General features: G+C 47.6%; 1 protein-coding gene across 3 annotated transcripts in view; it reads left to right on the forward strand.

Moving 5' to 3' along the window:
- The window catches only part of LOC121439651 (protein EFR3 homolog B), an 83,600-nt gene that overhangs the window by 24,836 nt on the left and 34,716 nt on the right, over positions 1-24,048 (forward strand). For 2 of the 3 annotated variants that reach the window (XM_041640210.1, XM_041640211.1), the window contains exons 2-4: positions 13,628-13,704; positions 14,842-14,969; positions 22,644-22,794. The exons of the other annotated variant lie outside the window; for it this stretch is intronic. In XM_041640210.1, the coding sequence (XP_041496144.1) occupies positions 13,628-13,704; positions 14,842-14,969; positions 22,644-22,794 (356 nt within the window). The remainder of the gene's footprint in view (positions 1-13,627; positions 13,705-14,841; positions 14,970-22,643; positions 22,795-24,048) is intronic. 3 annotated transcript variants of the gene reach the window in all.

The raw sequence follows: 24,048 nt of genomic DNA on the forward strand, positions 1-24,048 counted from the left end.
GTGGGTTCTGGGGAGTGAACGCGTCACCAGGCTTGGTGGCAAGTGCCTTTACCCACTGAGCCATTTCACTAGTCCTGTGGACAACTTTTTATTGTTGTTGTTTTGTTTTTTGAGACAGGGTTTCTCTGTGTAACAGTTCTGGCTGTCCTGGAACTCACAGAAATCCACCTGCCTCTGCCTCCCGAGTACTAGAATTAAAGATGTGTGCCACCACTGCCTGGCTGTGGACAACTTTTTAAAAAAGCATTCCATCTCAGAATTTGTCTTTTTTCTACTTGAACATACTCTCTCCATACCTGCATGACATATTCTTTCTCACATTAGATCTTCCTATGAACAATTGCTCTGAAGTTTGAGAGCTAGCTTGATCTCTTTCCTTGCTTATGGGATCTTGGGCCAATAAATTAATCCTTCTGTTAATCCCAGTATGGATCTCTGTGAGTTCAAGACCATCCTGGTTAAAACAAAACAAAACAAAAAAACAAACAGCCTGGTCTACAAGAGCTAGTTCCAGGACAGGCTCCAAAGCTACAGAGAAATCCTATCTCGGAAAAAAATAAAATAAAAATTAACCCTTCTGGTTTTCCATGTGAAGAGTGGCAATAAAACCTCATGAGAATTTGGGGTTTTAATGTAAAATGTCCAAGGTAGGCACATAGAGTAATACACCCTTAGGGGCTGAAGATACGGCTCAGCAGTCAGGAGTGCGTGTTCACTCTGCTCCTGCAGAGGACCTGAGTTCAGTTCCCAGTCAGGTGGCTCACAGCAGCCTGTCACTCCAGCTCTGAAAGACCCTGTGCCCTCTGCTGGCTTCTGTGGACACCTGTGCTCATATCCAGCTGCATGCCGGTGGGGACACAGACACAGAGGCATGTGCAGAATGAGAACTAAGTTCACCCAGGACGTGTGCTTCTCTGCCCTTCCCCACACTGACCACTGCTTTTTCTCACAGTACAGTGGAATTCTCTTAGTCATGTTCAAAATCACTCTTCCCCAACACTTTCCCACCCCAGCTCCAATCTCCTCAGCAACCCGGGCTATGCATGCATAATATTTAATGTGTATGAACTGACTTTAATGTGTTTCATACTCCTTTTGAATATATTCACATTTCTATTTTTTTAATCTAGCAACAATATGAGGTATTTGCAGTAGAGACCTCAGTCTCTTCAAGTCAGCATGTTGGAGAAGAGCCTGGGTTCACCACCATCTGGAATACAAGATTACCAACTTCAGAGACTATGTAGAGATTCACTGAAAGGGAGCAGAGTAGCCAGCGCAGATGAGCTCAAACCATGCTTGTCGCTACTGCTGATGGTGGTTGGCGCCCCTTCTGTTGTTTTCACTCGGAGCTTTGCCCTTGGGCATCAGGGAACATGAGCATCACCTGGGTTTAAGATGGGCTTTCTTTTGTTTGTTTGTTTGTTTATTTGTTTATGCATACATGCATACATACGTACATACAGTATCCTGCCTGTAGGCCAGAAGAAGGCACCAGATTTTATTACAGATGGTTGTGAGCCACCATGTGGTTGCTGGGAATTGAACTTAGGACCTCTGGAAGAGCAGTCAGTGCTCTTAACCTCTGAGCCATCTCTCCAGCCCAAGATGGGCTTTCTTAATGGCTGTTTGTGCTTCACACTCTTGCTGGCTCATTTTATGTCAACTTGATACAGGTTGAAATCATCTGAGAGAAGGGAAGGAATGCCAATTAAGAAATGGCATCCCTAAAATTGGGCTGTAGGCAAGCCTATAAGGCATTTTCTTAATTACTGATTGATGGGGCCATTGTGGGTGATGACAGCTCTGGGATGGTGGTCCTGAGTTATAGAAGAAAGCAGACTGAGAAAGCCACAAGGAACGAGCCAGTAAGCAGCACCCCTCTGATGTGGGGTTCCCCTCTGTATACTGTGAATCTGTTTTATTACCATTGGTTAATAAAGAAACTGTTTTGGCCAGTGGCTTAGCAGAGTAAAGCCAGGCAGGAAATCTGAACAGAGATATATAGAGAGAGTAGGTGGAGTCAGAGAGATGCCTTGTAGCTGCCAAAGGAGAAAGACACCAGAACGCCAGAACCTTATCTGGGGTAGGCCACAGCCTCGTGGCGATACACAAATTAATAGAAATGGGTTAATTTAAGATGTAAGAGTTGTTTAGAAATGTGCCTAAGATATTGGCCAAACAGTGTTGTAATTAATATGGTTTCTGTGTGATTATTTGTGTCTGAGCGGCCAGGCAACAAGCGAGCAGTCTCCGTTTACACCCTCCACGGCCTCCGCATCAGCTTCTGCCTCCAGGTTCCCACCTGTTTGAGTTTCTGCCCTGATTTTCTTCAATGACCATCAGTGATAGTGAAGTGTAAACCAAATAAACCCTTTCCTCCCCAACTTACTCTTTTGGTCCTGGTGTTTCATCACAGCAATAGAACCCTAACTAAGATACGAGCCAACCATAAACTATAGAGGGGCAGGTTCAGTGGCTGAGGGCACTCTGTTACTCATTCAGAAGACCTGAGCTGTTCCCAGCACCCACATGGTAACTCACAACCATCCTAAATCCAATTTCAAGGGATTCCGTGCCTTCTTGTGACATCCATAAGCACCAGGATCACTTGTGGAACACATACATACATGTGAGCAGAACACTCATACACATAGAATACATACATCTTTGCATATTAAAAAATAAGATAAAGATAGAAAGCTGTAGTGGCCAATTATTTTCTGCTATTTCAATTGCTTCTATTTTGAAACCTTTCTTATAAGTTGGGAAAGAAATTGTGTGTATGCGTGCGTGCATGTATATGCGTAGGTGGAGGCCAAAGGTTGCTGCTGGGTTTGTTGTCTGGTACAGGGTCTCTCACTGAACCTGGAACTCACCAGTTGACTAGGCTGGCTAGGCAGCAAGCCCCAGGGTTATGGCTGTTTCTGCCCCTTCTACTCTGGGTTACAGACACAGAGTACCACGCTCAGCTTTTGAGTCGTTACTGTGGATCCAAATCAGTACATGTGGAACACGCTAGTGACTGTGACCTCACCCCAACCGTAGAAATGTCAATAATGTTTACTTGAAACTGAGAATGTAACTAAGTTGGTAGAGTGCTGGCCTAGCATGCATGGAGCCCATGTCATACATCATCCATAGCCACTCATATCCAGCACTGCGTAAACCATCAGCCTTGCAGAGCTGCGCATGCCTGTAACCCAAGCTCTTGGGAAGTGGAGGTAGGACCAGAAATTCAAAGCCTTCCTCAGCTACTTGGGGAGTTCAAGGCCAGCTTGGGTTAGAGACTCCGCCTATGATGGCGATGATGATGATGATGATGATGATGATGATGATGATGATGATGATGATGATGGCAGAGGGATGACTCGGCCAGGGATTAAGCACACTTACTCTTCCAGAGGACCCAGGTTTGGTCCTCAGCATCCACATTGTGGTTCATAACCTTTTGTAATTCCAATTCCTGGGGATTCAATGCCCTCTTCTGGCCTCTGAAAGCACCAGATACAGCAATACACATATGTACATACAGGCAAAACACTCATACACATAAAATAATAAATCTAAAATGGGAAGTGGCAGGACACGCCTTTAATCCCAGCACTCGCGAAGCAGAGGCAGAGGGTCTCTGAGTTTAAGATCAGCCTGGTCTACAGAGCAAGTTCCAGGACAGCCAAGGCTACACAGAAACCCTGTATTGAAAAACAAACAACAACAACAACGACAACAAAATCTAAATAATAATAATAATAGTTGTCGTAGTACTATTTGGTGGTGGTGGTGACTGATAGTGACCGAGTGTTTGTCTTGCAGCAGAAACTATGCTAATGGCGTCACTTGTTTCGTGTTAGTCTCTGCTACAGCCCTGAGAAGCAGACATCTTCAGTCCAGTTTCACAGATGCATAGGCTAAGGCACTCAAAGGCTTAGATACCGTGCTTCAGTTTGTACAGCCATCAGAGCTGGGCCTGGGGTTCGGAAACCAGTCTATCAGGCCCCGTGGAAATGGTTGAGACAAACGTTTCCTACCGACTGTGGTCCCAAGAGTCAGGCAATCGGAAGAGATTCCATTTGGTTTTATTTGTTATCTGTTTGGAAAGTGGTGCTAAAACCCTCAGGGAAAGCTCACAGGTAGTAAGGAATTGAAATCCTGACATGAAATCAATCAGATACGTTTCTTTTAAGATTCCCATTCTCAATTAAGGTGGCAATCAGATTAACCGAGACTGGCCGGGAAGCGGTGAGCATCTTGGAGGCTCTGGCGCGTGAAAGGTCAGCCTGCTCCTGCCGGCGCCTGCCAGCATCTGCCTCCCTGGAGAGAATTCAGCTGCTGCAGAATCCTTTTTTCAGGGAGATCTGTCTAGAAACCGGTTCCTTCCCCAAATTCCTTTTCACCTGCATCTTCTCTTGTTCTCCATCCAGAATCTTCCCTGGGTGAGAGACAGGTGCTGGTGCCCACCCTTGTGCCTCCCAACCGTCCACCTGTCTTGCAGCCACATGGTGCCATCAGTGTCCTTATCGCCGACCGAGCAGACCCGGGCTCTGCCTGTGTGGCTCCCTGGCTTTAATTACCCAGGGCAAATGGTCGCCTCGCTCTGAGTAATGAGAAATCGGGAACAACAGGCAATGATTAAATAAATCGGCATCTGGTCAAAAGATGGAATAATAAGCAGTCATTTAAGTTTGAGCAAAAAATAATATCTAGCGAGAAAATCACAGTATTGCTGACACAAGAAGAAAGTAAGCTTTGGCAGTAGTAGCCCGTGGAACCCAAATATCATGTCTTTTTAAAATATGTGAAAACATGGAAACAAATCTAGAACAAAAGCCCCACCATGTCAGTCATTTATCTCCAGATAATGCGATCACAGGGTTTTCATTCTTCTTTATAAATGTGTCCCTAAGAGCATGATGTCTTTTTAGATTCGAAGCAAGGGAAAGGAAGAATATGGCTCAGGTAAGTTTGTTGCCCCCACCCCCCAATCAGTGGCTTGAGTTCTCATTGCATGCTGTCCCTCTAAGGACCCAGTTCAAGTCTTGCCTCGGTGGGTGTGTTTCTACATTCATTCAGCTCAGAGATATCTTCAGTCTGACGGACCCTTGGACTCACTGGAACCCATCAACAACTCTGTGGGGGTCTCACGTCTCCAACTAAAGGATGGGGCCCGTGGTGACTGCCTGTCTTTATATGTAACTTCCTTCTCCTGGCCACACGGCCCAGCAAGTGCTGTGCAGCTGCTGGAGTCTAATCAGTGTTCACGGAACATAAGCTGGGTCCTCATGGGACGTACCACATGGGGGTGACCCGCCTTTCTCTCTGAACTTTGTCCCATTTCCTCCAATTCATCTGAAAGGGCTGTCTGTGCCATTAGCCCTGGCTTAGACTTTATTGTGAATTGTTTTGCTGGTTTTTTTTTTTCTAAATTCCATTTATTTTGGTAGGGATGACCAAGTCTAGCCCTTGTTTTTATAGGAAGATTATAGAAGAAAATAAATACGGGCTATTTTGAGCATAAAGGTTGTGTGTGTGTGTGTGTGTGTGTGTGTGTGTGAATGGGGATAATGGAACTCATGTTTTTAGGACAGAAAACAAGAGCCAAGAGGAAAGGAAGGACTTCCCTGGGTCTCACGCGGATCAAAGGCAGGTGAAGTCACAGGCATGTCAGCCTTCCTCCCTGCATGCTGCGCTCGGGATACTGTACAGAGGTCAGGGTTGCAAGACACAAGACCTGGGCAACTTACAGTTGTTCTAGAGGAAGAAAAGATGAATCACTGAAATAACAGCCTGAACTGTGTGGCTGAGTGCAAAGTGTGCACGCGCACAGATTCCAGCTGGCGGAAGAGATGGTGGCAGAGGCGTTAGGGATATAAGCAACTAGGGAGGTCTGAGCCCTGAGTCAGGGTGTTTTGTGCTGCTGGTTACCCCCTCCCCGCCAGCTCGTACCCGGCATTTCTGTCACCTCATTTGCAGCATGCTCCCCCTGTTTCTGTCAGGACGTTCTATGATGCAGTCTGTTCTCTGCCATGGCCCCGCGCCTATGAGGCAGAGAGCACAAAAATTAGCTATAGTAGAGGATAGCTGAAGGGCAGGATGCCCTCCGCCTGGAGTGGGCTTCTCTGGTTCAGTGCTAAGTGCTGGGGTTGAGTGCAGAAATGGAGCCACCCTAACTCTTCTGCTGGGAAGCAAACTAAACCAGAGTTACCTTAATGCTACATCGGAAATGGATGGAAACAAGAAGGCCGACTGATGGGATAATGTCAAGCATCCAGGAGGTTTCTAGTCAAGTGACAATACAGAATGAGCTTTGCCGGGAGGGCGGTGGCTGAAGATGCATCTCAGTTATAGCAATGAGAGAGTTAGAGAGACTCCTGGTAAAAAGACATATGCTGTGAGATCCTGGGCAGGATAATCTCTCGGATCTTCCCTCTGTCTTACGGGGTCATGACAGGTTCTACGTGAAATACTTACAAAGTCCTTGACTAGTGCTTAGCCCAAGGCAAGTGGTAAACCCTGGGGTCTGTTGGATATTAGAGATAGGCATGAGGGAGCCAGAGGCGGCGAGCAAGAGGGCGAGGAATATAGACGGGATGGACCCTTGGGTCCTGGACTACAGCTCCTATGGGCTGAGAGGAGGGAGTCACCCAGGGAGGCCTAGATTTTGAAAAGTTTGTCATGTTTAGTTTTAGGGATTTCGTTTCCATCTTCCACTTGGCACAGGCAGTTCTGTCCAAAAGAACAGATTGGTCAAGAACCCAGGATGGGAGCAGGCGGAGCCCTGGAGAAAAAGCTGCAGCAGGAAGGAGCTGGCAAGGCTGACAATGCCGGCAGGCCAGATGAGGTTGCCAGCAGCTGGGGTTGTTTGCCATCTGATCCAGAACAGCCAGCATGGGCTGGTGCCCTCACCATGGCTGCCCATCAGTGCCTGAGGAGCATTTAAAACCCCTGTCCTTCCTCAGTGGAAAAGTGTCGTCTGAGGGGAGCACTTGAGCCACTCAGAGGCCAGAAGGTGGGGGAAGGCCAGGGTATGTGGTATGGGCAGGCAGGAGAACTCTCTGACCTCTGGCTACTCATCTCCAGCATGCCTGCTTCAAAGACCTGTCCTGTAGAAGATAGGATCCCAGAGCCCTGAGCTGTGATCTGGACCAGAGTGCTGGAGGCAGTGGCCACCCTGTGGGATTCAAAGCCACGATCCTTCCCAAAATCCTACAAGGCCAATGCAGGCATGTCTGGAACTATTGCTGAGTGCCTTAGAATAGGTTCCTGTTGGCTTCAATTTAACCCCACTGGCTTGTCCTGAGTCACAATCATTGCTTCATTCAGAAAGTATGTACCTAAACCTCCAACCACCTTCACCTGTCCTGGTCCTGGGCTAGAGCAGAGACTGCCCCTGCCTTTGACAAGCTAAATTGGTGCAAAAACTAAAGGGTAACAGGGCCAAGGGAACTTCCCCCAGTTAGGCTATTTGTGGGCACCCCTCCTTGAGAAATTAACGAAGCCTCCTTCCCCCAAAAAATAGTGAGAAGAATATTCTCTTAGAGGGGATCTTCCAACGCCAGTGTCCTGAGAGCAGTCCTTGCATCAGGGCTGATGAGTCCTAGGGAAGAAGGAGGAGAGGGGAACAGGGCAGTCTGACCATACTTAGCTTTCAAATTGTTGGGTATCCCTGCAGCCTTGTAACTGGACAGTCTGTTAAAGTCTGATAATCATTTGATTTTTGAGTATCCAGAGATACTGTGTGTATCTTCCTGTTATATATATATGTACAAATATATGTATACATATATAACAGGGAAGTTGGCCAGGCCACTTTTCTTCACTTCCCTTAAAATAGGTATAAAAAATTTAGGCAGGTGAGGTCTTAGTGACAAGAAGAGTATTTAGAAAGTTGCCTTTGGTTCCTGGGGATTGCATCTGCCTGGTACAGTCTCCAGAGAGTGAGAGATGACCATGGTGGAGGGCAGTTCTCTCCTTGAAATAAAATGGACAAGAATTAAAAGGTACAATATAGGCAAGTGGCTGCGAGCTAATCTCCACCCGCTTCCGTGTGCTAACATCAAGAATCAGTGCTGTCAGAAGCAAGATTAAAGAAACACTTGACAAGCCTATTGAATTCTCGTTCCAATGAGCTGTTTTCAGTTGCATCGTATTGCTTTGTTTGGTTGTGAGTTGGGTAGGACACTCAGGGAGAGGCTTGTGAGTTGCCCAGCACCTACTTTACCTGCTTTGGCTCCGAACTGCCCCCACCCCCACCCTCACCTTACCTCCAGGTTGCCTAGGAAGTGCAGATGCTATATAGCGTCTACTGTCCAATGGCTGAGATTCCAGGAAAAAACAAAAAAAACTCTAGCTATGTGATTATAATTGTTCAGTCTCTAAAAGCAAGCAGATAAGAAGCCCGTGCAGCCCAGCCCTGGGCTGAGTGTCCTGCCGACTCCTCTACTAGGACACAGCTTTATACTAACTGTGTGATGAACTACTTTTTTTTCCCTCGAGACAGGGTTTCTCTGTAGTTTTGGTGCCTACTCTGGAACTTGCTCTGTAGACCAGTCTGGCCTCGAACTCACAGAGCTCTGCCTGCTTCTGCCTCCCGAGTGCGGGGATTATGTGCTGGGCCACCACCGCCCGGCTTGGTAAACTACTTATAACTGACAAAACTACTGTTTTGTTTCTGAGCTTTTCCTCCCTCTTACACCAGGGTGTTCATTTCATATCTCTACCTTATTTTAAACCCTGTAAAGGTTGGAAAACAAACAAAACTCCAGCACCCAACAGGGTTCAGACACCTGTGAACCAGTTTTCTCATAAACACCCCAACACCCAAATGTCTAGGAGGGTCTACAGTGAGGGATTATTCCCTTTGCCTGTCGGGCTTTAAAACAAAACCAAACCAAAAACATGTACGTTCTAAAAAGACTGCTTCTCGGACACCAGCAGCTTGTGAATTGGTTAATTAGATCTCCGAGATGGGAATTTAGTGTTCAGGGGCTGTTCATAAGATCGATCGGAGACCAGTGTTAGCCACCCGAAGGCTCCAGCGTCTGGGTTTGGAGGACCCTAAGAAAGAGGCAGAGACATAACGAGGGAATGAAGGTGACATGCTTTCTGGAAGACTGGTGGGGATCACAGGCTCTGTGCGTCTTTTCTCCATCCCCACCCGCCCCCAGCAGTTCTTTCTCCCACCCCACCCATCTCCTGTGGTGTCCCCGTGTGTCACCGTGCAGCTTCAATGACTCCACACAGGCAGATGACCCCCGGACTTCAGTCCTAGCCTGTGCTCTGGGTTTCTTGTCTGTACACGCGAACCCCACAGTCTTTCCTTACCCTCTTCCTTCTAGGAGGTACTCTCTTCTTGCTGGGCTCAGCCCTCCCTTGTCCTGTCTTGACAAGTCACTCAGCTCTGTCTGACCTTGGTCCGCAGTCTTGGGTGGCCCATCCACACAGCTCCCTGGCAGACATCCCTGTGCCATCCTGAGTGTCTCAAAGCTGTTAGCTGTGCACAGCCGTCCTCAGCCTGGTCCTGCCTGGTCTTTGTGTCTTGTCTTTTCTTCTACGATGTTGAAAAAAAAAAAAAAGAAAGATGCAGTGTCTCTTAGGTCCCCTAAGTGGGAACATTACCATGTATCTATGAGGAATTGTGGATCTGGGTTGAATTACTTACTCAAGGTCATACAGTAAGTAACCAGAAGAACTGGGGCCCAGTTCAACCCAGGCCTCTCTGACTCTTGAGCCTAAATTACTTAGCCACCACGCTGTGCTGCTTTGCAGACTCCAAGAGACGCCAGTAACTGGAGCATCAGTATTGCCTAGCCATGGGTGGGAATGTGGCATCCCGGGCATCCCATGCTCATGTGCACTCTCCTGCCTTCGGTCCTATCTCTTCGCATCCTCCCTTGCACTAGAGCTTTGAGTTTTCCTAGCTTGCTAACTATGTAACCCACTCAGCCCCAGTACAGTGGTTATGTGCTTGGTCTCTGAAGTTAGATTTGGGGGGACTAAATCCTGGTTGGCCATGTATTACCGCAGTGCAGCTCCAGGCAGGTCATTTAACCTCTTCATGACTCAGTTTACTTATTTGTAAAGCAGGGATAAATATAAGGCACATTCACCCCATGGAGTTGTTCTAGAGATTTAACAAGTTGCCATATGTTCTAGATGGACACTTGGAGAAAGTGTCCAGAAAGCTGGGCCAGACAGACGACAGTATAGCCTACAGGCTTTAAACCCTGGGCTTTGAGACCCTGAGAGGAAATGTATCCCCTTAGGAGATGTCCCGTCATAAATAATCCTGGGTGCCAACAGGACATGGCCCTAAATGCTTTCGCCTAAGAAGGAGCAAAGAGGAGAAGCCAGAAGAGTCTGGGGTAGTGGGGGCTGAGGCCACAAGGCTTCCTTGTGGGACATGGGTGGGACTCACACACCGGTTCCCTGCCACCCTGCCCCTTACTGCCTTGTACTTCTTCAAGTTCACGTCCATCCCCACGAACCCAAATCATGAAGTCTGAAGCCCATACCATGGCTGTCTTCTCCTCCTGGCTGGATGCCAACCAGACTTCACAGCCAGAGCTCCCTCACTGCTTCTCCCACTGGCCCATGCGGGTTGCTTTGTGTGGCGGAGGAATTCCCGCTACAGCAATTCATTCTTCTCTCAGTGACCCCTAATCTTCCCAGCAAACATCTGCGTCTCAAGTAGAAGGCGTGTGCAAACACAGCTCGTCTGTAATTGGCAGGTGGCGGGGGCACTAATTTTCTTCACAGGACGGACTTTGCCAAGCCCCCATGGGCTCTTCTATGATACCTCTACCCCTCCACTTTCTACCTACCCCCAACTCTCGGCACAAAGGATCTGGGACACAGCAGACGATGGTCCTGCCTGGAAGAAAGCTAAAGAGGACAGTTTCTAGATGTTTCCATTTCCTTGATCCATTAAGTTGTTTTATTCTTGATTTCTGGACACCTTTTGCTTTCCCAGCATGAAAGATCCTGAACAGGGTCATCTGGGGCTTCTCGGTGGAATAAACTTCACTTTGTAAAGCCTGCCACATTGTTCTTAGTTTTTCCATTTGGCCAGGGGACCAGGGAAGGGCTGGGGCATGGAGAACAAGACCAGCTCTTCTGTGCACTTTCAAACACCACAGACAAAAGCCTTAGAAATTCCTGTCTGTCGGTAGTTAATAATCCTGTCCATTTATCATCATGTCACGACTATTCTGCAGAGGGAGTGGTACAGGAACGGACCCTGGAGGAGAATGAGGCTCAGGAAATAGAGATTTGGGAGCCAGTGAGGGCAGGAGGAGCAGTCACCCCCACGTGGCCTTCATCTTCCCAGGACACTCATGGGCTGCAGGGGTAGATTTTATAGTCTGATCCCAGAAATTCATGGTGTGTGTGTGTGTATGTGTGCGTGCATGTGTGTATATGTGTGTGTGTGTGTTGTACGTGCGTGCACATGCGTGCGTGTGTGTGTAAATGGTAGGGTGGTGGCATATGTGTGCGTGTGTGTGTAAATGGTGGTGGCATATGTGTAGGTGTGTGTAAATGGTAGGGTGGTGGCATATGTGTATGTGTGTGCGTGTGTGTGTAAATGGTGGTGGCATATGTGTAGGTGTGTGTGCGTGTGTGTGTAAATGGTGGTGGCATATGTGTATGTGTGTGTGCGCGTGTGTGTAAATGGTGGTGGCATATGTGTAGGTGTGTGTGCGTGTGTGTGTAAATGGTGGTGGCATATGTGTAGGTGTGTGTGCGTGTGTGTGTAAATGGTGGTGGCATATGTGTATGTGTGTGCGCGTGTGTGTGTAAATGGTGGTGGCATATGTGTAGGTGTGTGTGCGTGTGTGTGTAAATGGTGGTGGCATATGTGTAGGTGTGTGTGCGTGTGTGTGTAAATGGTGGTGGCATATGTGTATGTGTGTGCGCGTGTGTGTAAATGGTGGTGGCATATGTGTAGGTGTGTGTAAATGGTAGGGTGGTGGCATATGTGTAGGTGTGTGTGCGTGTGTGTGTAAATGGTGGTGGCATATGTGTAGGTGTGTGTGCGCGTGTGTGTAAATGGTGGTGGCATATGTGTAGGTGTGTGTGCGCGTGTGTGTAAATGGTGGTGGCATATGTGTAGGTGTGTATAAATGGTAGGGTGGTGGCATATGTGTATGTGTGTGCGCGTGTGTGTGTAAATGGTGGTGGCATATGTGTAGGTGTGTGTGCGTGTGTGTGTAAATGGTGGTGGCATATGTGTAGGTGTGTGTGCGTGTGTGTGTAAATGGTGGTGGCATATGTGTAGGTGTGTGTGCGTGTGTGTGTAAATGGTGGTGGCATATGTGTATGTGTGTGTGCGCGTGTGTGTAAATGGTGGTGGCATATGTGTAGGTGTGTGTGCGTGTGTGTGTAAATGGTGGTGGCATATGTGTAGGTGTGTGTGCGTGTGTGTGTAAATGGTGGTGGCATATGTGTATGTGTGTGCGCGTGTGTGTGTAAATGGTGGTGGCATATGTGTAGGTGTGTGTGCGTGTGTGTGTAAATGGTGGTGGCATATGTGTATGTGTGTGCGCGTGTGTGTGTAAATGGTGGTGGCATATGTGTAGGTGTGTGTGCGTGTGTGTGTAAATGGTGGTGGCATATGTGTAGGTGTGTGTGCGTGTGTGTGTAAATGGTGGTGGCATATGTGTATGTGTGTGCGCGTGTGTGTGTAAATGGTGGTGGCATATGTGTAGGTGTGTGTAAATGGTAGGGTGGTGGCATATGTGTAGGTGTGTGTGCGTGTGTGTGTAAATGGTGGTGGCATATGTGTAGGTGTGTGTGCGCGTGTGTGTAAATGGTGGTGGCATATGTGTAGGTGTGTGTGCGCGTGTGTGTAAATGGTGGTGGCATATGTGTAGGTGTGTATAAATGGTAGGGTGGTGGCATATGTGTATGTGTGTGCGCGTGTGTGTGTAAATGGTGGTGGCATATGTGTAGGTGTGTGTGCGTGTGTGTGTAAATGGTGGTGGCATATGTGTAGGTGTGTGTGCGTGTGTGTGTAAATGGTGGTGGCATATGTGTAGGTGTGTGTGCGCGTGTGTGTAAATGGTGGTGGCATATGTGTAGGTGTGTGTGCGCGTGTGTGTAAATGGTGGTGGCATATGTGTAGGTGTGTGTGCGTGTGTGTGTAAATGGTGGTGGCATATGTGTAGGTGTGTGTGCGTGTGTGTGTAAATGGTGGTGGCATATGTGTAGGTGTGTGTGCGCGTGTGTGTAAATGGTGGTGGCATATGTGTAGGTGTGTGTGCGCGTGTGTGTAAATGGTGGTGGCATATGTGTAGGTGTGTATAAATGGTAGGGTGGTGGCATGGCAGCACCCGGCTTTCACATATGTTCCCACCCACTCGTGAGGTCTCACCCTCCAAGTGTTCTTCTGAGCTCTGGTTTTCTACCCTAAACACCCCACTCTGCCCAGTCCCTAAACTGAAGACAAACAAAAGACCAATGTCTTGGCGTGTGGGAATCAGTGGGAGACCTCCGCTCTGGGAAGAACAAGGCCATTGGCCCTTCAGCCCTGGTTTCTTTACTCAGAGGTCCTGGGTTCCCGGTCTCTGCAGCCTCATGAGAAGGCTTCATTCCTAGGTTTGGTTTTGCTTTTGTTTCCCCATCCCAGGTGTGTGTGGCTGCTGCGGCGCCCTTCGTCCCAGGTACAAGAGGCTGGTGGACAATATCTTCCCGGAAGATCCTGAGGTGGGTCACAGGAAGGGCTGGGTGGGCTGTTAACTGGGGAAGGCCTTTGTCCCATGGAGAATGAGGACATCTGGCTCTTCTAAAGGCTGGCTGTGCAGAAGGCTGGTAGGGATGTGTCAGGCTGTTGCTGTATGGTTGGCACATCTTTCTCACTCCTGTCTCAATTGCTCACTCTCCTGATGGAAATGTTTTCCCGTCGTTTAGTGAAGACGTGCCCTGTCTCGCGTTTGCCTCGGGAGCCCGTGTCTCTCCCCGGCTCCCTCTGGCATCTGTCAGGTGTCTGGCTGTGCATTGCACAGGAGGCCTGGCTGTGTGGCTTCCAAGCTGTCACTCTGTGTGTCACCCTGTGTTATGCATTGTGGTCTGAGGATGTCAAGAGTTGATGCATTTGCCTTGATACTTGAGAACTCCTGGCCTCCTCCGGATGGGCAGCCAGAGGTTCCCATTTCCATTATCCTCTGGAGAATTCCTTAGGAGCTGCAAAATTGCCTTCTTTATGTCTTGGTGGTGACACCTTAATTCTGAGTTACTTTTAGTGATGCCACATCCTTCACCCATACCAATATGTGTCTCTGCACGCACACGTATATACACATAGACCACCTTCTGTTGATATTTGTGTGTATGCGGTACATGTGTGTGTGCATATGTGTGCAGGTACACTTGTCTGTGCACGCGTATGTGGAGGCCAGAGATTGCCATCGTGTACCTTTATCACACTCCACCACGCTTTTTTGAGACCAGTCTCTCACTGAACCTAGAGCTTGCTGTTGTGGTTAAACTAGGAGCAGAGAGCTAGGAGCAGAGAGCCTCAGGGAGCTCCATGTTCCCATGACCACTCAGATCCCAGGAAACTTTTAGCTTACAAGAACTGTGTGAGGTTTTTTTTTTTATGGTTCTGGGGAACCTGAATTCAGACCCTCGTTCACACAGCAAGCTCTACGCTAGGAGGTTCTCCCCAGCCCCATGCTTGGAGGACGGAAGTGCCGTTTTCATCCTTTCAGTGAGCCTGATGCCCAGCACCTGTATAAGAGACACCCTGTAAACATCAGCTTAGTTGAACTGATATTTGCTCCAGACTTGCGCCTTCCCGCCATACCGGGGCCGTAGTGATGTCGAGCTGTCTGTCTTCTACAGGATGGTCTGGTGAAAACCAACATGGAGAAGCTGACCTTCTATGCCCTCTCAGCTCCAGAGAAGCTGGATCGCATCGGTGCCTACCTCTCCGAGAGGCTCATCCGAGACGTGGGGCGCCATCGCTATGGGTAAGGCATGTGAGGGGGAACAAGATGGATTTTCAGAAATTGCATTATATTTTTAGGGTAAGATAGTGTAATAACATTTCAAGAAAAAAGCTACGGGCTGAGTTATTGGATAGACTGGGAAAGACAAAACCCGAAACCAAGGAGGGTGGGTTTACATGTTCCCCTGAGGCAGGTGACCTTGGATGAGTCTGGACTTTTGGGAAGAGGGCTTGGTGGCTCTAGAGGAGTAGCCGTTTGGCATCCGTCAAGTCATTGCGTGTCCCCATAGAACTCACACAGTCGGTCTGCCTCGCGTGTGTTTATTCTCCCCAGCCCAGCTCCCCTCAAGGTCTGAGAAAGTGAGGTGGAGCCAACTGTGTGCTGAGAAGAAAGGTGGGGGTGGTTTGTTCACTAAAAAACACACCGGGGCTGGAGAGATGGCTCAGAGGTTAAGAGCACTGCCTGCTCTTCCAAAGGTCCTGAGTTCAATTCCCGGCAACCACATGGTGGCTCACAACCATCTGTAATGAGGTCTGGTGCCCTCTTCTGACCTGCAGACATACACACAGACAGAATATTGTATACATAACAAATAAATAAATATAAAAAAGCTTGTTTGCTATGAAAAAAAATAAAATAAAATAAAAAACACACTGTAGAGAAAGGTGGAATGGAGCTTAGCTGCTCGGGTGTCTGGCAGACTAGAAACCTTGACTTCAATCTCTAGTGTCGCATAAACCAGTCCCCCTGGAGCACGTCTGTGATCCTAGCACCCAGGAGGCAACGGAGCAAGGCTAGCCTCAGAAGTGTGAGCTGCGTCTCAAAACAAGACAAAAATATACTTTAGTGAAATATTTATTATTGTCTGAGAGCAAAGGACTTTGTGTGTTTAAAAGAGAGAAGAAATCTTAAAGTGATCAATACATTTAGCTGTTTAAATCTTGATGCTGATTTTTTTTTTTTTTTTGGTTTTTTTCGAGACAAGGTTTCTCTGTGGTTTTGGAGCCTGTCCTGGATTTTTTTAATTTGTTTTGTTTTTAGATTATCAAGACAGAGTTTTTCTGTGTAGCCCTGGCTGTCCTGAAACTTGCTTTGTAGACCAGGCTGGCCTTGAACTCATAGAGATCTGCCTGCCTCTACCTCCTGAGTGCTGGAATCAAAGGTGTGCGCCACCACTACTTAGCTGAAACCTTCAGATTTTTAAAACTGAACACAAAAGATATATATTAACAACAAATAAGACAAAGGATTCAGGTCGCATGTTAGTACCATCAAACAAATAGTCCTGGGGAGTCAGGAGAAGGATGGCCGGGGAAAAGATAAGATTGCAAAGGGTCCACTCAGAGAGCAGCGTCATCTGATAATGTTCAGACTCACAGTCCATGCCCAAACTACTGGGTCATCTTATCACATTTTTATAAAAGTAAAAAGGCATTTTTACACCTTCCTGGAAAGGGAACAAATTGGCTGAAATTTTCTAGGTCATGAAATATGTGTCCTTTCCTGCCCATTGCTTCCCAAGGAAACCATCTCAATGCCTCTGCCTTTTACAAGAAGATGTTTTTTGCAGCGTTTTCTGTCCACCTCAAAAAACCAAAACTCAACCAGCAGAATCTCAGGTTGCCCAGGCTGCCTTCCACCTGGCTGTGTGGCTGAGGATGGCCTGTGGTCTCCTCTTCATAGCACTGGAATACAAAGTGGGGTGCCACGCCCAGGCCACAGTGTCTCTTAGAATGATAAAACCCTAGAAATGGCCAAAGTGTCTGGCAAAAGAAAAGCTAGTAAGTTATGGTTCGTATCATTTGATAAGATACTATAATAGATAGATAGATAGATAGATAGATAGATAGATAGATAGATAGATAGATAGATAATATATCTAGATAATAAAAATAGTGTTTATAAAGATCACTATCTAATGATATTAAAAATACGAAAACTTAGGTTATAATGGCCACAAACATAGTATTTAGGGTCAAGTTAAAAAAAATATCAACAAACCTCAGTGGCTAAAAAATCAAGTCCAAATGCCACGTATCCAGAGCATTCACCCTGGGAATGGCACAGCTCGAGGACTTGGTGTTCTCTCTGTTCCCTAAACACCTGAGCATGCATTACTTCCAGAGTGGACCACAGCACAATTGTACTTGCTGCTGCCCTACCATCGTGACACAATCCACAGCCAAACAGTTCACCCCGAGAAGCCTTGGTAGTGTTACTCATGGTGCAGAGGGTTGAGTACGTGATGGGTAGCCATGATTCCTGTGGATCTAACTCTGCCCGAGTCTTTCTCTCCATTCTCCACTTCCTTCTGATCCTAAGGTTGTTTTGTTTTTCCTTATTTTGTGTGGGGGGCAAGAAATGATGGGGATGATGAAGGGAGACAGGGTCTCATGTATCCAAGGCTGGCTTTGAACTCAGTATAGCTAAGGATGAGCTTGAACTTCTAACCCTCCTGCCTTCACCTCTCCAGTGCTGGGGTCGTAGACATGCCCCACCATACCGGGTTATTGTGGTTCTGGACACCAAACCCGGGGCTTCATACATGCTAGGACAATGGAACTATATCTTCAGCCTGCTCCTGCCTTTTTCTTGGTTCAGGCTTTGAATCTGTTAGCTCAAATTACAATAGGGGATTTGTCTCCCTCTCTCAGTCTTCCTGTTTGGTCTTCCCAGGCCAATAGATATTAATTGTCATAATTATATGACATTTAAGAGTTAGACATGCTCTTCAACTCAAAGACTAAGATCATCAGTCTTTAGAATCAACTCCACAGCTGGGCAGTGGCGGCTCACACCTCTAATCCCAGCACCCGAGAGGCAGAATCTGGTGGATCTTTGTGAGTTGGAGGTCAGCCTGGTCTAAAGAATGAGTTCCAGGACAGCCAGGACTACGTAGTGAAACCCTGTCCTGAAAAACAAACAAACAAACAAAAAATCAACTCCAGGCTTCTCAACTTCTAGGGTCTTCCACCTCCCAGCCATGCCCTCCACACCTTATTACATAACCAGTACCACACATGCTGGTTGAACCGTCCTCAGGTTGAGAAACCAAGGATCATTGGTAAATGCTGGGCTTAGGAAAAGGTTTTGTGTGTACTAAGGATATGCTCTGCCCTAGCTCTGGCAAATCTTTTTTTTTTTAATTGATTTTTATTGAGCTCTACGTTTTTCTCTGCTCCCCTGCTTCTCCCCTCCCCTTCAACCCTCTCCCAAGGTTCCTATGTTCCCAATTTACTCAGGAGACCTTGTCTTTTTCTACTTCCCACTCTGGCAAATTAAACCAGGCTACCCTTTATGTGAAAACAGAATGAGAACTAATGTTTCCGTGATCATTCTCTATATGATAGAAGAAGGTTGCCACTTTATAAGAGGAGGGGCGTGCATGCTTTGCATGCTGATTGTATAAAGAGCTCTGACGTACTGGACAGCACATCCAAGCAAGCGAAAATGGCTCTACCTTAGACTGAACCAAGAGCTAATGTGCCAGTAATAGCATTAAACATTTAACACCAATTCTGCCCTGCGGACTTGGGCTCTCTGCAGTGATGTTTCTTGTGATTAAAAATGTCCATAGCTGACAGAGCCTCTTCGAATCCTTCCTCTGCTTGCGGAATTACAATTCAAAATTGGCATCATCCTGTTAAAAATAGCCTTGCGGCGTCTAGGTATTTAAAGCCTGAAGGAAGACTTTGATCATAAACATTTGGGAAAATGTCTGTTAGAATCCTTTCTCCTGGCCCTCCTGTAGCTCCCTGCCCAAGCCCCTGGTCTCGTCCTTGTCATGGGTGGAGGCCTTGGAAGAGCAACATTTTCACATCAGACAGTGAGCGGATGTGTGTCTTCCTAGCATAAGGGTGTCTGTTTACGGTTTGGTCCTATCAATGTGAACCTTGGATGTGGGTCCCCGTGAGCCCCAGAACCACCTGCTCATGACCACTGCCTTCCTGCACTGTCACCCTGTCATTGGGTACGGGGTCCTGATTCATGAGTGTCTGGCCCCAGAAAGATGTCAGCTGTGAGCGCAGAGAGGATGGCGGAATTTCAAGATGTTTGGTATAAAGGGTGGTGATAGGCAGAGGAGCAAAAGGCCAGCGTTCCTATGCTTCTCTCCTTCCACTCATTCTCTTTCCGGATCACCTCAGCGTCCCTAGAAACAGGGGGACAGGGGGAGGGAAGGACAGTTCTGAGTGAGACAGGTCCACCAAGGGCACCAGCATGGACCGCAGTGTGCAGCATGTAATATCAGACAGTGTCTGGAGTTCTGCCCCAGCCCAACACTGAGCACTGAGCATGGAGACTGAGGTGGAGCTGCTGCAGCCTCAGGACCCTGGCCCAGCATTGTTTTCTAGAAGGATCTGAAGTTGGTGGAAGAGTGGGCTAACCCCGCAGTTAGCACTGCAGACTCTGCTAGGTGAAGAGGCTGGGCCCGCTCTTCCTCATCTGGGGCCCAAACTATCGCTCTGCTCCTGGCCTTCTAAAGGACTCAGAAGGTGCTGGGCGGTGGTGGTGCATGCCTTTAATCCCAGCATTCAGGAGGCAGAGGCAGGCGGATCTCTGTGAGTTCTAAGCCAGCCTGGTCTACAGAGCAAGTTCCAGGACAGGTTCCAAAGCTACAAAGATACTCTGTCTCAGAAACAAAACAAAACAAACAAACAAACAAAAAAAGTCTCAGAAAGTTCAATTGAGAAATGGGCTGACTAAATATAAACAGAATGCCTGGAATAAGGGTCTCTGACTCCAGGTCCATCTTGTCTATCCAACTGGGTGGAGCTCCCAGCCTCCTCTGCCCACACTTCCCCTTGCGCTACAGACCTTTCCCTGAGTTCCCTGGCTACTTCTGACCTGGAACAAGGTGCCCGAGCAGAACCAGCCTCCCTCGGAACTCACAGAGAGACTTCTCATCTGGTTCGTAGGCACCAGGCACCCTAGCTATTTTTCTCTGTGGTTGTCATTCACCTCCTGTGTTGGTCTCTGAGCTTGGGTTCTTCCAGTTGTTACCTGCCCAGCGTCCTCCCCTGGCTGCCTGAGATTTCTAGTCTGGTCCAGGTCGTTTGTGTCCTGTCCTCTTCATTGTGCACGTGGGGAGCCCCCGCGGTATACTTGGCGCTGATGTTTGCTGCAGTAGCCTATACCTCCCCCACGGCCCGGCTCCACCCTAGCCCATTGCTCCAAGTACCCACACAGGCCAGTCTAGACTCAAAAACATTAAAGAGCACCAGATCTCTGACGATGGTAACTTGTCCTGGGAATCCTGTTGGTGGACAGTACCCCCAAAAGTCCCATCCTCTGTCCTGAGAGCGTAGGTCTGACACGCAGGGCACACGCGCGAAGGTGGCGATAAAATAGGACAAACACTGAGGTCATCATTAAGGAGTCCAAATTCAAGTCCATAGTTAAAAACGTGTTGTTCTAAGCACTGGGGTCAGAAATGGAGCGTTGGGGGCTGGGGAGATGGCTCAGAGGTTAAGAGCACTGGCTGCTCTTTCAGAGGTTCTGAGTTCAATTCCCAGCAACCACATGGTGGCTCACAACCATCCATAATGACATCTGGTGCCCCCGTTTGGTGTATAGGCACACATGGAGGCAGAACACTGTATTGTATACATAATAAATAAATAAATCTTTAAAAAAAAGAAAAAAGAAATGGAGCATCAAGGGCAGCATGTTCAGGGAACGAAGCCCTATATTCTTTATTTCTTTTCATTTCTATCTCAGTTCTACCGTGATTTTCACTTTATACCAGAATCTCTAGTGTTGGTCAATGCCAACTTTGTTTGTTTTTTCTAAGAAAGAAGAGGTTTTCTTTCTTTTTTATTTATCTATTTTTTTCTTATCAGATTATTCTAGACTCCACACACACACACACACACACACCCTGAAAGAACAATAATGATCTAGGATTTGGGAGGCCTTCTAGTTTCTTCTCTTGCCTCCCATCCCACCCCTTCCTTTATTAATTTCATTTAAACTCCAGGAAAAGTAAAATGTCAGTAGAAAAATGCTGGTATGACCCACAAAAAAGGGTGAAATTCTCTTTGCCTACCGTTATTTTCTAACCACGCTTGGTGACTTGACCATGTCCACGTGTCCTACAGGGAAGCCCCCCCCCCAACCCCCTTGGGCCTGCCCTCCCTGGCCTGTCCCATCTGGCAGGGGTCCCAGCCAGTTTTCTTTTCCAGCTTGGGTGACTTGAAGTCTCTGAAATGCCAGGGCTGCCGGAGGCATCTTGGCTGTGACTATGCCAGTCTATGGAAGTCAAGGTTATGGAGCGTGAGGCACGTCTGTCCTGGGTAGGAGGAATGCCGACCCAGGGCTCCCATTCACCAAATGAGTTCTGAGAGGCAATGCTGCCTTTATGTTCCGAAGCCACCACCGAGAGCTGGGGCTGTCGCTCAGGGACAGTGTGTTTAACAAGGATGTGCAAAGCCTGGGTTCCACTCTGGCCCCTCAAGAAAAAAAAAAATACGGACTTTATAGATAAAAGGATGACATGATCCATCTTTTAGAATGCCCAGAGATGACTTCCATAATCCTTAATAATTGAATTTAGTAATATTAAAGGATTTAGTATCTGGCTTAGCTCATAGAGATTACAGACATAAATTTTATAAAAGTAGAAAAAAACTTGAAGTACAGAGGCTTTTTTTTAATGACCATTTTGTACCGAAGTTAGTGCAAGGATGTTTTAAGCATCGGTGTCCAATGGCTGTTTTTAAAACCAGATTTAGGGTCTGGAGAAAGGGTTCAGTAGCTAAGAGCACTGGATGCTCTTCCAGAGGGCCCGGGTTTGATGTCCAGCACCCACAGAGCTGCTCGCAAACATTTGTAATTGCGGTTCCCAGGGATCCAACGCCTTCTTCTGGGCCTCTACAGGCACCAGACACACACACGGTACACAGACATGCATGCAGGCAAAGCACTCGTATGCAGAAAATAAATAAATCTTTAAAAATAAAAACTGTCTCCAAAGCTACAGAGAAACTCTGTCTCAGGAAAAAAAATTGTTAAAAACAAGTTTAGAAGACACCATGGATTTTGCTACTTTGTGTGGATGTACAGAGTTGCCGTGGCTCAGGCCATGTTTTTACTACATGTGTTTACTACTCAGTTTCTGCAGTTGGATGGCTGCCACAGAAGTACCGTTAGGGCCTGATGAGGTCAGGTAATCCCTCCTAATAGACCCAAACTTTTTTTAAGACCGAAGAAAATCAAGAGTTTATAGATATCCACCTCATGTTCAAAGATGGACTTGATCTGAATGGATGAGAAAGAGCTGATCTTTGGGGCTCATTCATTGTTGTATAGGTAGCACATGAGCTTGACTGGGGAACCTTAACTTGTTTCTTTTTGTTCCGAAACAGGGTTTTTCTGTGTAGTCCTGGCTGTCCTGGAACTCACTCTGTAGACCAGGCTGTTCTCAAACTCACAGAGACCCGTCTGCCTCTGCCTCCTCAGTGCTGGGTTTAAAGGTGTGTGCCGCCCGGGCCCAGCACCTCAACATTTTTAAGTCCCCCTCACAGCTCTGTGTCATCCTGATTCTCAGTTCTGGTCTGGAGTGAACACTTGTTAGAAACACGGCACAGACACTGGCAGCCCACGGAGGGAGGCATCTTCTTCCTCTGATACAGCCCTAGCCAGGTGTGGTGGTCGGAGAGAACAAGACCAAGTAAGCTATTATGCCTCCATCCTCAGGTACGTGTGTATCGCCATGGAGGCGCTGGACCAGCTGCTCATGGCCTGCCACTGCCAGAGCATCAATCTCTTCGTGGAAAGCTTCCTGAAGATGGTGGCCAAGCTGCTGGAGTCGGAGAAACCCAACCTGCAGATCCTCGGCACCAACTCGGTAAGGGGTAGGGGCGCGGTGGGTGGCATAGGTTAGAACCTCTAGGTCGGGCAGTGTCACGGCCACCCTCGACCCGCAAGGATGACTCGACCACCGGAGCTCTTCTCACTGCAGTTTATTTCAGGACTTTTTACACTTCTCTCTCTCTTCCCCTCTCTCTCTTCCTCTCTCTCTTTTCTCTCTCCTCCCCTCTCTCTCCGTTGACCTCTCTCCTCTCTCCCTTTTTCCTCTCTCTTTCTCTCTCCTTGACCTCTCTCCTCTCTCTTTCTCCTCTTTCCTTGACCTCTCTCCTCGGGCAAATCTCTCTCAGCCCTTAAGTAGGCATGGGCTGCCAACCCCGAACTGCCAGGTGGGCACTGCCCGTAGGTTCACACATATGCAGGCAGCTGATAATCATTGCGTGATCATAGCATAGGTCAGACTAAATTTAGCCATAGGAGTTGATTATACATCTCCATCAGTTGTGATTCCACGCAGCTCACTACAGGGCAGTTCTGTCATCACTTGACTTCTGATTCTAAGCCAGTGGTTCTCAACCTTCCTAAGGCTGTGGCCCTTTAATACAGTGCCTCACGTTGTGGTGACCCCCCCCCCAACCACAAGGTTATGTCATTTCTACTTCATAACTGTAATTTTGCTACTGTTATGAATCGTAATGTAAATATCTGATATACAGGCTATCTGATATGTGGCCCCCGAAGGGGGTCTCACCCACAGGTTAAGAACAGCTGCCCTAAGCATAGACTACCTCTTGTGTTTTAGTGTGTCTCCTTGTGTGAGCAAAGAGGCATTGTGTTTTTAAGTTCAGTAAAGACACTATTTACATAAGGATTTAAGAAAATACTGTGTAAGCCGGGCGATGGTGGCGCACGCCTTTAATCCCAGCACTCAGGAGGCAGAGGCAGGTGGATCTCTGTGAGTTCGAGACCAGCCTGGTCTACAGAGCTAGTTCCAGGACAGGCTCCAAAGCCACAGAGAAACCCTGTCTCGAAAAACCAAAAAAAAAAAAAAAAAAATACTGTGTAAAACTAGAACTCCCCGGAGCTGGAAAAATGGCTCAGTAGCTAAGAGCACACAGTGCTCTTACTGAGAGAACCTGTGTTTGCTTCTCAGCGCCCATCTTGGGCTGCTCACAACCACCTGTACCTCCAACTCTAGGGAGATCTGACATCTCTGGATTCCTCAGGCACCTGCACTCGTGTGCACAGAACCACACATATATGCACAGTCATTCTGTGGAGAGTGGAGCTAGGT

Source organism: Microtus oregoni, unplaced genomic scaffold (genome assembly GCF_018167655.1).
Source record: "Microtus oregoni isolate MIOR12 unplaced genomic scaffold, Mior012 000062F_ref0000492, whole genome shotgun sequence".
Classification (NCBI taxonomy): Eukaryota; Metazoa; Chordata; class Mammalia; order Rodentia; family Cricetidae; genus Microtus; species Microtus oregoni.